This window comes from Chrysemys picta, chromosome 1 (genome assembly GCF_011386835.1).
Source record: "Chrysemys picta bellii isolate R12L10 chromosome 1, ASM1138683v2, whole genome shotgun sequence".
Lineage (NCBI taxonomy): Eukaryota > Metazoa > Chordata > Testudines > Emydidae > Chrysemys > Chrysemys picta.
The window spans coordinates 17,202,196-17,214,293 of record NC_088791.1 but is presented as its reverse complement, the minus strand read 5'-3'; the positions used below and the strand labels follow the sequence as shown (position 1 = coordinate 17,214,293).

Below are 12,098 nucleotides of genomic sequence, written 5' to 3'. Positions count from 1 at the left end.
GGGATCCTGATCTTAGGGAAAAGTCTGTAAGAAATCTCTGGGCATGTAGCAACTTCACAGTGCTGCACATCTCAGCCACACTGAATTTCAAGACAACAGCAGGACTAGAACTCAGCTCCTTCTGCTCCAAATCCTCCTTTCCTTATGAGCTCCAGGAAAATCTCCATTTGCGATCACAGTAAAAGGCCTATGGCAGTCCGCTAAAAAGTTCTGGTTCTGCCCAGTAGAGGGCAGCAGTACCCATGCCCATTAGCCAGTTCATTACATTGAGATTCCAATCTCAGAAACAATATGAAACATAGGAATCTACTGACACTATAAAGCTTGTGTCTGAGCTGTGAAGGAACCTGAAGTGCTCTTCACATGTATGTCAGGGTGGATAAAAATTGAGAATTTTTTTGACTAAATCAAAATAAATCCGATTTTTTTATTTAAATCGGATTTTTTTTTTGTTTTATTTAAATTATATTTTTTTCTTTTAATTTTAAACAGGTTTATATTTAAAATCTAAAGATGCTGAATTCAGGCGCCTCTATCAAACACTTTGAGTTAAAATCTGCTTTTTCTATATAAAGAAAGATGATTTCTCCCTTGATTCTAACTTTTGAGGTCAAGCTTTATAAATACTGCGCAGTAGGTCAGCCTAAGTAACTTAGGAGACTGTCTCATTTTCAAGAGACTTAGGCAAATAGGAAGTTAAGCTCCAGCCACTTTCACTTAGGCATATTTGAAAATTTTCCCAGGCTGACCTGAAATAATCAGTGTAATTCACTGACTACAGTTAATCCCTCTTTTTAATAAATCATTTAGTTGTAATGTGAAACATGTTTTCATAAGAAAAGTTTATATATCCAAAACACTTTAGGTTGTTTTCTTTAATAAAAATAAATTTTATATGCTGTTTTGTGTGTTCAGTTAAATTCCAGGTACCACCCTAATGCAGTAGTTTGACACAAAGCAGGAGCAAAAAGTTGATTATCTAGTAAATAAGCAATATATCATTCATCATTTTCTAACATATTAAAAATGGACACTTAATAAGCATCTGAGAATATTAAGCTACATAGTTGCTTATATAAATGAATATAGAATCATAGAATCATAGAATATCAGAGTTGGAAGGGACCTCAAGAGGTCATCTAGTCCAACCCCCTGCTCAAAGCAGGACCAATTCCCAGCTAAATCATCCCAGCCAGGCCTTTGTCAAGCCGGGCCTTAAAAACCTCCAAGGAAGGAGACTCCACCACCTCCCTAGGTAACGCATTCCAGTGTTTCGCCACCCTCCTAGTGAAATAGTTTTTCCTGATATCCAACCTGGACCTCCCCCACTGCAACTTGAGACCATTGCTCCTTGTTCTGTCATCTGCCACCACTGAGAACAGCCGAGCTCCATCCTCTTTGGAACCCCCCTTCAGGTAGTTGAAGGCTGCTATCAAATCCCCCCTCATTCTTCTCTTCTGGAGACTAAACAATCCCAGTTCCCTCAGCCTCTCCTCATAAGTCATGTGCTCCAGACCCCTAATCATTTTTGTTGCCCTCCGCTGGACTCTTTCCAATTTTTCCACATCCTTCTTGTAGTGTGGGGCCCAAAACTGGACACAGTATTCCAGATGAGGCCTCACCAATGTCGAATAAAGGGGAACGATCACGTTCCTCGATCTGCTGGCAATGCCCCTACTTATACAGCCCAAAATGCCGTTAGCCTTCTTGGCAACAAGAGCACACTGTTGACTCATATCCAGCTTCTCGTCCACTGTGACCCCTAGGTCCTTTTCTGCAGAACTGCTACCTAGCCATTCAGTCCCTAGTCTGTAGCAGTGCATGGGATTCTTCCGTCCTAAGTGCAGGACACTGCACTTGTCCTTGTTGAACCTCATCAGGTTTTTTTCGGCCCAATCCTCTAATTTGTCTAGGTCCCTCTGTATCCGATCCCTACCCTCTAGTGTATCTACTACGCCTCCTAGTTTAGTGTCATCTGCAAACTTGCTGAGAGTGCAGTCCACACCATCCTCCAGATCATTAATAAAGATATTAAACAAAACCGGCCCCAGGACCGACCCTTGGGCACTCCGCTTGAAACCGGCTGCCAACTAGACATGGAGCCATTGATCACTACCCGTTGAGCCCGACGATCTAGCCAGCTTTCTATCCACCTTACAGTCCATTCATCCAGCCCATACTTCTTTAACTTGGCGGCAAGAATACTGTGGGAGACTGTATCAAAAGCTTTGCTAAAGTCAAGGAATAACACATCCACTGCTTTCCCCTCATCCACAGAGCCAGTTATCTCATCATAGAAGGCAATTAGGTTAGTCAGGCACGACTTCCCCTTTGTGAATCCGTGCTGACTGTTCCTGATCACTTTCCTCTCCTCTAAATGTTTCATAATTGATTCCTTGAGGACCTGCTCCATGATTTTTCCAGGGACTGAGGTGAGGCTGACTGGCCTGTAGTTCCCCGGATCCTCCTTCTTCCCTTTTTTAAAGATGGGCACTACATTAGCCTTTTTCCAGTCATCTGGGGCCTCCCCCGATCGCCATGAGTTTTCAAAAATAATGGCTAATGGCTCTGCAATCTCACCCGCCAACTCCTTTAGCACCCTCGGATGCAGCGCATCCGGCCCCATGGACTTGTGCATGTCCAGTTTTTCTAAATAGTCCCCGAACCACTTCTTTCTCCACAGAGGGCTGGTCACCTTCTCCCCATGCTGTACTGCCCAGTGCAGCAATCTGGGAGCTGACCTTGTGCGTGAAGACAGAGGCAAAAAAATCACTGAGTACATTAGCTTTTTCCACATCCTCGGTCACTAGGTTGCCTCCCTCATTCAGTAAGGGGCCCACACTTTCCTTGATTTTCTTCTTCTTGCTAACATACCTGTAGAAACCCTTCTTGTTACTCTTAACATCTCTTGCTAACTGCAACTCCAAGTGTGATTTGGCCTTCCTGATTTCACTCCTGCATGCCTGAGCAATATTTTTATACTCCTCCCTGGTCATTTGTCCAATCTTCCACTTCTTGTAAGCTTCTTTTTTGCGTTTAAGATCAGCAAGGATTTCACTGTTTAGCCAAGCTGGTCGCCTGCCATATTTACTATTCTTTCTACACATCGGGATGGTTTGTTCCTGCAACCTCAATAAGGATTCTTTAAAATACAGCCAGCTCTCCTGGACCCCTTTGCCCTTCATGTTATTCTCCCAGGGGATCCTGCCCATCAGTTCCCTGAGGGAGTCAAAGTCTGCTTTTCTGAAGTCCAGGGTCCGTATTCTGCTGCTCTCCTTTCTTCCTTGTGTCAGGATCCTGAACTCGACCATCTCATGGTCACTGCCTCCCAGGTTATAGTATACTTCCTAGGTAGCAAAATGGTGTGCCAAATCTAGTGTAAATGCTCTATTTTGTTGTAAATTAACAAGTTTAATGATTATATCAACCAATGAGAATGCACCTTTCTTTAGAAAAGAACTGAAGTGCAAAAGGAAAACTGGATTAAAATCAATTAGTTAAATGGTGGCTTTTCATGAGGTAATTTAAATCATGATTAAAGTTGTGATTTGTATTGCCTTCATTTAAAATCAATCCACCCTGATATATATACTATGTGAACATACTATATATAAACTATTACATATCCCTTGAAGTCTGCTAGGTACTTTGCAATTGCCAGTCTAACATGAAAGCTACTCAGATGCTCTAGTGATAAGCAATATTGCAAAACCCAAAGATACATTAACTTTTCCTACATTTTTCCCATCTCTGCAAGTGATCAAAATATGCACAACATTTTGCACCTAATTGAGATTCTGTGTCATGCACAATATCTTTAACTTATTTTTGAATTCCAGGATACCATCTGTTTGCCTTAGGAAAAACCTAAACCTAAAACAAAACCTACTAGGAGGTTACAAAATTAAGGAGCAGGAAGCTATAAAGTTCCAGTTGAAAACTGAGCCTTTTTTGAGCTATGATAGTGCAAAACCAAAAATATCTGCACATTTAAAAAACAAAAAACCCTCTCATTTTAAAAAGTGCTGTTGTGATCTAGTAGATTATACACAGCACTGAGAGTCAGGGGAATCGGATTGTGTTTCTGGGCAGGTCTTCACTACAGGGAGGAGTCGATTTAATATATGCAAATTCAGCTACGCGAATAGCGTAGCTGAATTCGACCTATCGGAGCCGACTTACCCCGCTGTGAGGACGGCGGCAAAATCGACCTCCGCGGCTCCCCGTCGACGGCGCTTACTCCCACCTCCGCTGGTGGAGTAAGAGCGTCGATTCGGGGATCGATTGTCGCGTCCCGACAAGACGCGATAATTCGATCCCCGAGAGATCGATTTCTACCCGCCGATTCAGGCGGGTAGTGTAGACCTAGTCTCCATCTCTGCCACTGCTTCAAGATGTGGCCCTGAGCAAGTCCCTTACCTGTTTTCTGCCTCAATTAATTGAACAGGTAAAACTGGGATAAAGATGCTTCTCCACCTTTTTTAGATGTGGCATAGCCCCAACTTGTGGACCCTGCAGGTATCAGACGGGAAATAGGCTAGAGAGGGACATGGAGACAGACTATTTTGGAGTTCTCCAAGTAAGACATTGAATCCAATCTCCTCCATTAAGTTGCTGATGGAACAGTTAAATGAAAGCCTTTTGCTAAAACCTGAGAGTCCCTGCATGCTCAGGAATACTACATAAGGCTCTCTGAGATCTATGGGGAAGAAGTGCTATGGACACACAAATTTCCTTCTTGTCTGAGGCCTTAAATGGCAAGCCTAGAGCACATCTTTACAGCTGAGTTGAAAACCATGTAAATACAAACGGGATTTATAGAACACATATCACTCATCAAGCAACATAACCAATGTAGAGCAATATTTTGCATGCCATTAGTTACCAGAGAGATATCTTGTAGCAAGACAGTTTGTAGCCATGGCGGTAACCAATTGACATTTATGAGAAGTCTTGTTTTACAAAGGATTTTCTTTGAGTTGAATGCCAGAGCTCCAATTGTGCCTAAGAAACAGGAATTAGTTAGCATTGTTGGTATTCAAAAGACATTCTGGTATAACTAGCAACACAGACAAAGCCTGCAGGGTTTTCAGTGATGTTTGTACATGCCTGGGGTGGTAAATCGTATGGGTTGGCGGTAACTGAAAAGAAAAGGTGCCTTTGACTAATATTGCTGATTATAAAGCTCACCTTTAGGAGTTTAATGTTGCAGAGTGCTCTGTGAAAGTGGAGATGGGTGTGGTTTTAAGCCCATGGAATCCTGATAACACAGGTCTAAAGGCAAAGCTGTCCTTGGTTAACCCATTGGGTTCAAGTATCCTGGTTGCTGTGGTTCTCTAAAAGAAGACCTCTGAACTTCGAGTCAGCTCTGCTATCTCCCATACAGAGAGCTGAGCTAGTCCTGGAGGAAGTGTCTGCTTTACAGGTATAAGACCTCGGACGCATTGTGAAGATTGCATCCCGGGGAGATTGTAGCTCGCTCTGGGAGATACTGGAGGATTCTGTTTCGGCAACACCTACAGCGCTTGTCAGGGCACGAAATAGTATTGAATTGGATAGAGAATCCTCTCAACACACAGAAATCTGCCTTGGCCTTAAGATAAGAATATTCTTAATACTGCGTTACCCTTAAAAAGTCAACTTTGAAAGTGCTGCTATGAGGCTTTCCCTGCATGACTTTCGTTGACTTTAAAGGGAGCAGCCAAGCCACTGCCTTACTCCCTGAGAGTGTCTGTATAATACAGGACTGGAAGTTTCAAAAGCCCCCTCCATGACTTAGGCACAAGTCCCACCGACAGCCAATAGGACTATTCACGTGTTTAAAGTTATGCATGTGTTTCAGTGCTTTGCTGACTCGGATTCTGAATGCCTAACAGTGCATAGAGATCTCACACTTTTGGTCATAGTGGCTTGCCCATAGGGGCACTCTGTAAAACTCCCGGCTGGCCATGGAGAAGCTTCCCTGAATCCATGGAAGTACTCTCATGCATTTCAGTGCAGCCGCAGTCTACATGAGTTTGGAACAGGCCTGGTCTATGCTTAAATTTTAGTGGTATAATTATGTCTGTGGATAGCTGTACTTGTATAAAGCACCTTTATATCAATATAGCTGTGTCCACATTGGGGGTGTAGTACCATTTTAATTATACCGGTGTAGGTAAACTGGTGCAACTCTCTAGTGTAGATGAGCGCAGGTGGGAAAGATCCAGGCCAAATTTATCCCCGGTGTAACGCCAGTGAATTCAGTAGAGTTACACCGTGGAAGAACTTGACCTGCCAGGCTTTAAACTATTTCAGCTGTGGTTGAATCTTTGCTTTGATGCATCAACCACTTCCTTGTAACTTGTAGAGAAGTTTTCCCTGGCACTGCTTGGTGGCCAAGCAAAGCATCGAAGACGGGGGGGGGCAGACGTATGAAACGTCTGGGCTGTCTCTCATATTCTGTGCGGGACTAGCGGTCTCTCTTGTTCACTCCGCACCTTGGCCTCATTTTTCAGGCTGGAGCAATCCACTCTCTGTAGCTGAGTCAAAGCCGCGCTGTTCAGTGAAAGTTGGTAGGGTGTTATTTCTTCGTCTCATGCAACTTTTTCTTTTCCTGGTGCCAGGGAAGGGAAACCAGGGAATGAAACCCTTTGCTGGGACAGAGCTTCGAGGGAGCATGCCTGCAGTGCTTTAGTGGCAGCTCTCGATGTTTGCCAAGCCTGTAAATGAAGGACCCTGAAACACACTTTGTTTCTCTCTTGCAGATGACGGAGGGCCGCCGATGTCAAGTGCACCTCCTCGATGACAGGAAGCTGGAACTTCTCGTGCAGGTAATAAATTATCTCCACTGATGGCAGCGTTTGACACAGCTCTGAATTCTGGGCCATATGAAGTAAATTGGGCTTGTAGCAAGCTCCCTGCTATTCGGCTACTTTGTGCTGGGATCCTCTTGGATCTTGCAAGCTAAGCAGCATCAACTTGGGCCCGGACTTTAGAGAATGGGAGACATCCAGGGTGCTGCAGGAAGTGTTGGCAGTGATTCATTATCTGGCACTCTTCACTCTGTGTCAGAGCACGACCAATGCTCCAAAATGGTGCTGGGACCACTGTCTTTTGGGTGGGATGGAAAACCAAAGTCAGGGCCGCTTGTGGTCCTTAATAATCCCATGACACCTTCTGAGGCATTAACCATCATGTCCTGGCCAAATTTCAGCTCCAGGAACAACATTCTGCCTACCTAAAATTCCCTCTGCAGTGTCAATTGCACGCACACTGTTCTTCACTTCCTAAATCATCGCTGGGTGATGTTAAACTGCTGTCGGAGATGGCAGCGCTTCAGTCGTGGGTGAAGTGACCCGCACATATGTAGTTTGCATGTCAGTTTAGGTTTATAGTACATGCTTCAAGATAAAAGGCAACATATGGAAATGTAAGAGGTGATTTATCTTTGGAGATATTTCAGAATATACCTATTGGGATTCATGAATATGCCTTAAACATGTGTGCAGTCCAACTAGAGCTATTTCATTCTTCTGATTGCTGGGATTTGAACTTACATCTCCCAGATATCTGTTTTAAATCTTTGGCTACTTTTTCACCTTCCTTTGTACTATTGTAGAGTAACCACCCTGAGGTCCCAGTCAGGATCAGAGCTTTATTGTACACCACACCATACGAAGACATCACCCCTACCCCCCAAAATGTATACTCTGACCCCCAAACTAACCCCTGCAGCTTGATGAGAGATCACTCAGCAGTAGGTTGGAAATCTCTGGGCTAGCCTGCCTTAATTGCGTAAGACCTGTGAGGACCCGCGGGAGGTAGGTTCTTAGTACAGATACTTCACTCTGTATGCTTGGGGATTCTGAAGGTACATCATCAGTCAGGACTGAGCTCCTCCTAGAAAAGCAGGAGCTGACAGTTCATGCCACATGTCATAGGAAAGGGAGCATTTCCTGACAGTCACGGTAAGGTCCCAGGTTTGACCTGTCACAGGGTGGCTGGCCCTTCGGGTCAAGGGGAGACTGCTACTGAAGCAGGCTGGCTCCTGCAGGAGGCCCTGGAGCACGGCATGACTCTCAGACAAACAGCCTGTGGAGTGGAATAAACAGATGGACGCCCCTGTAGAAGACCCCGGGCTCAGGGAAGGGATGATTGATGCGCTGTGCTAGTTTGATGTGGAAGAAGTACAGCTGAAATCCTGGGAAAGGGGCCTGACACAGACCCTGGGCATGGTGTCACTCCTTTCTGGGCTGAGGGGACAGGTCAGCAGCCTATAGGGCCTAGATTCTAATGCTAATGAAGTGATGTGATGTTACTAACAGAGCGTGTGTGCACCTACCTGCTGCAGTGAGTCCTCCGCCTGCCAGGAACCCTCTGGGTCTTTCTGCTCACTGCCTACTGACTAAGGTCCTGGTCCCGCAAGTCCTTGAGCAGGTCACGGGAGGCTGGGTGAGGTGATTGGCCTATAACAGTTGTGTGAGTGGAGGAAGCGACACGTGGGCACCTGGCCTCCACACTGAATGGGAATAAGCTTCCGTCCCCACGTCCTCGTACACCTGTCCTCTTGCCCAGAGTAATGAAATTGGCCGGGGGTGGGCTGAGAGTGGCAGGAATGTCTGAGGAAATCTGTGCTTACCTTTGATCCTTCTCATGCAAATGAATGGCTGAGATACATGCCCCCTGCTTAACCATGAACCCGCTACTCAGCAGGAATAATTCGGTAGCCATTCAGCACAGCTCTCATTAATACAGGGCTGGGTTCCCCTGCTCTTCCTTTCCTGTTTAGCACTATTTTACCTTTCACTTACATGTGTAATGCTCCCCACCTACACTGGGTAGGATCAGTACCTAAACGCATCATCTCTTTAAGGTACAGTAGCACACATAACAAATCGATACCTGACAAGATATTCTTCATCTGCACACTTTTAATATCCAGGCATACAGGTGTATGGTGCTAGGATTTCCCTAATGTACATAGATCCACTAACTCGGTTTGTAGAATTCATTCATTGACTAGAATGAATTCATTTCTAAAATGTAACGTATTTCCACTCATATGACCATTTCTTGGACAGGAAGCTATACCACTGTATAGCTACAGAGAGCCAGAAACGGAACCAGACTTTCAAAAGTGTTCAGCACCCACAATTAGGAGTAGATCTTTCAAAAGAATCAAGCTGGTAGGAAAATGCCAATTATTTGCCACAGGAAATTTAAAAACATTATTGCTTTCATCAGAATTTCCCATGAAAATGTTAGTTAAAAAATAATAATAATAATTAATGGAGATATCCCATCTCCTAGAACTGGAAGGGACCTTGACAGGTCATTGAGTCCAGCCCCCTGCCTTCACTAGCAGGACCAAGTACTTATTTTGCCCCAGATCCCCAAGTGGCCCCCTCAAGGGCTGAACTCACAATGCTGGGTTTAGCAGGCCAATGCTCAAACCACTGAGCTATCTCTCCCCCCATAGTTTCCCATCGAAAAATCAGAAACCAAAAAAGAAGTTTGTTTTTTTCAAAACCATTTTGGTGGTGGTGTTTTTTATAAATGTTTTTTGGTTTTTAATCCCCAAACTGGAAAAGTCTGACAAAAATGTTCCCCATGCAAGCTGCTGGGTGCTAAGTCCTTATGAAAAATCTGGCTATTTATTTAGGTGCCTAAATTGGGACCTGAGCTTTCTTGAAAATCAGAACCTGATTGCAGCTGCTGATCCCTCTGGAAATTCTGGCATGTCTCTCAGAGATCTCCAAAGGGTTAATAATAAGAATTAGAAAAATGACTTTCCTCTTACAAACGCTACAGCAGCACTAGAAGCAGGAAATGAAACTTCCCATAGCACTCAAATTAATGTCCGGCAGCTGATAAGCTTGGGGTGGGCAGGATGAGTGTTTGCTTTGCTATAGCAAACAGGGAGAAGATGAATGGGGTCTTTTGGAACCCGTTTGAATCACAGGAAATGCATTTCAGCACTGATTTGTAGGTGACTCTGGATAGTTGTTCAAAAATCGTAGGCAACAAAAAATAAAGGGTAACATTTTCAAACGCACCTAAGTCCCATTTTCAAAAGGGATGTAGGTGTTCAGGAGCCTATATCCCACTGTCTTTCAATGAAAGTTGGGCTCCTAAGCACCGAAGTCACTTGTGAAATTGGGACTTGGGTTCCTAAATCACGTGGGGGTACATTTTCACAGCCTGCGGCGGTCCATGACAGCGAGCCGCCCAGCCGGGGTTGACAGGTGTGGATTTGCGGGCTTGTGCTAGCGCTCTAAAAAAGAGCTCTGTAGACAGCACTTTGACATTGCGATTCAGGCTTGAGCTCGGGTTCTGAAGCCTAGGAAGGGGGTGGATCACACCTTTGAAGTGCTGGCTACACGGCTAGTTTTAGAGCACTAGCATAAGCCCCACACACCCAAGTCTTTCAACCTGAGCAAGTTGTGTAGATGAACCCTCAGGAGCCTCTAGAAATTTTACCCAGAGTCTCTAGATTAACAGACGTATATGAATATTGCAAACCGCTCTAACGAGGCACTGGTCACAATTTTAATAATTACAGCTAGAGGTATATTGCAGGAAAGTACACAGGAGTGTGCCGGGGAAGAACATTGATGGGTTTGCTGTGGCAGTATTGGCGACTCTGTTTATTTGCTTGCTTACCAGCAACATTTTGTTTACAAGAAAGTTTACGGAAGGAGAAACATGTGAATGTTCAGGAGGCCATCTTAAAACTTTTGGTGAATTGTGGAGTCAGTGAATCAAAAAGCAGAAACACCACCATGTGACTGAAGTGATTGCCCACAGAGTTTGCATGGCAATGACCAATAATCATAACTTGATGCAAATAACACAATAAATCATAGTAAATAGTTTGCCGGTGACCCATTGGCTGGGTTTGGGCCATGCAAAACCATCCATTGAATATTTTCAAATAACGTGCCAGCTTGTAAAGTGAGAAGTCTTATCATGGAAAATTAATGACTGAAAAAAGGGATTACATTTGCTTTATAACTGATCTTTGCAAGTAGTTCACCCATCTCTGTGAATAACACTTTGGGGCTTATATAGCCCCTTTCATCTGAGGATCTCAAAGTGTCTTCCACTTTAGTTCCATTCTCTAGCATTATAATTATTTGGCTCATCATATTCATAAAGGGATGTAGAGAACAGGCTGCTTTTAGTTAGAGCAAGGAGCTGGGAAGCAGGGATCAATTATTGCCTCTGCCACTGATTTTCTTTGTAGACTTGGACAAGACTTCCCTTTACATTTATCTGTCTATAAAATGGGGGTAATATCACCTGTCTCACAGGGGTCTTGAGGCTTAATTATTTGGGGCTAGATTGTGAGACCCTTACTCTGATTGAGTAGCACCTGACTCCTTCCTTAGTCCCGTTGTATCCAGTGAGATTACTAAGGTACTCAGGTACTCAGTGTAAGTAAGGGAATCACAATCTGGCCCTTAAAAAGAACAGGAGTACTTGTGGCACCTTTAGAGACTAACAAATTTATTTGAGCATAAGCTTTCGTGGGCTAAAACCCACTTCATCGGATGCATAGAACTGAACACACAGAAAGAAGATATTTATACATACAGAGAACATGAAAAGGTGGGAATAGCCATGCCAACTGTAAGAGGCCAATCAATTGAGATGAGCTATCAGCAGCAGGAGAGAGAAAAAAACCTTTGAAGTGATAATCGAGATGACCCATAGAAGGTGTGAGGATATTTTAACATGGCGGGGCTCGTGATATTGCCACCCGTACTTCTGTGCTGCCTTCGGAGCTGAGCAGCTGGAGAGCGGCGGCTGTTTGCCAGGTGTCCAGTTCTGAAGGCAGCACCCTGCCAGCTGCAGTGCAGAAGTAAGGGTGGCAATACCATACCCTGCCATCCTTACTTCTGCGCTGCTGCTGGCGGCAGCTCTGCCTTCAGAGCTGGGATCCCAGCCAGCAGCCGCCGCTCTCCAGCTCCCGGCTCTGAAGGCATCGCCACCACCAGCAGCAGCGCAGAAGTAAGGGTAGCAGTAACACAACCCCCCCCCCTTACAATAACCTTGCGACTCCCCCCCCACACACAACTTCTTTTTAGATCAGGACCCCTATAATTACAACACCA

The 12,098-nt window shown here is 44.6% G+C and overlaps 1 protein-coding gene across 13 annotated transcripts in view; it reads left to right on the top strand.

Moving 5' to 3' along the window:
- FRMD4A (FERM domain containing 4A) overlaps window positions 1-12,098 on the top strand; it is a 529,915-nt gene that overhangs the window by 341,084 nt on the left and 176,733 nt on the right. For all 13 annotated transcript variants that reach the window (XM_065553559.1, XM_065553618.1, XM_065553447.1 and 10 more), the window contains one exon: window positions 6,747-6,812. In XM_065553559.1, coding sequence (XP_065409631.1) covers window positions 6,747-6,812 — 66 coding nt within the window. The remainder of the gene's footprint in view (window positions 1-6,746; window positions 6,813-12,098) is intronic.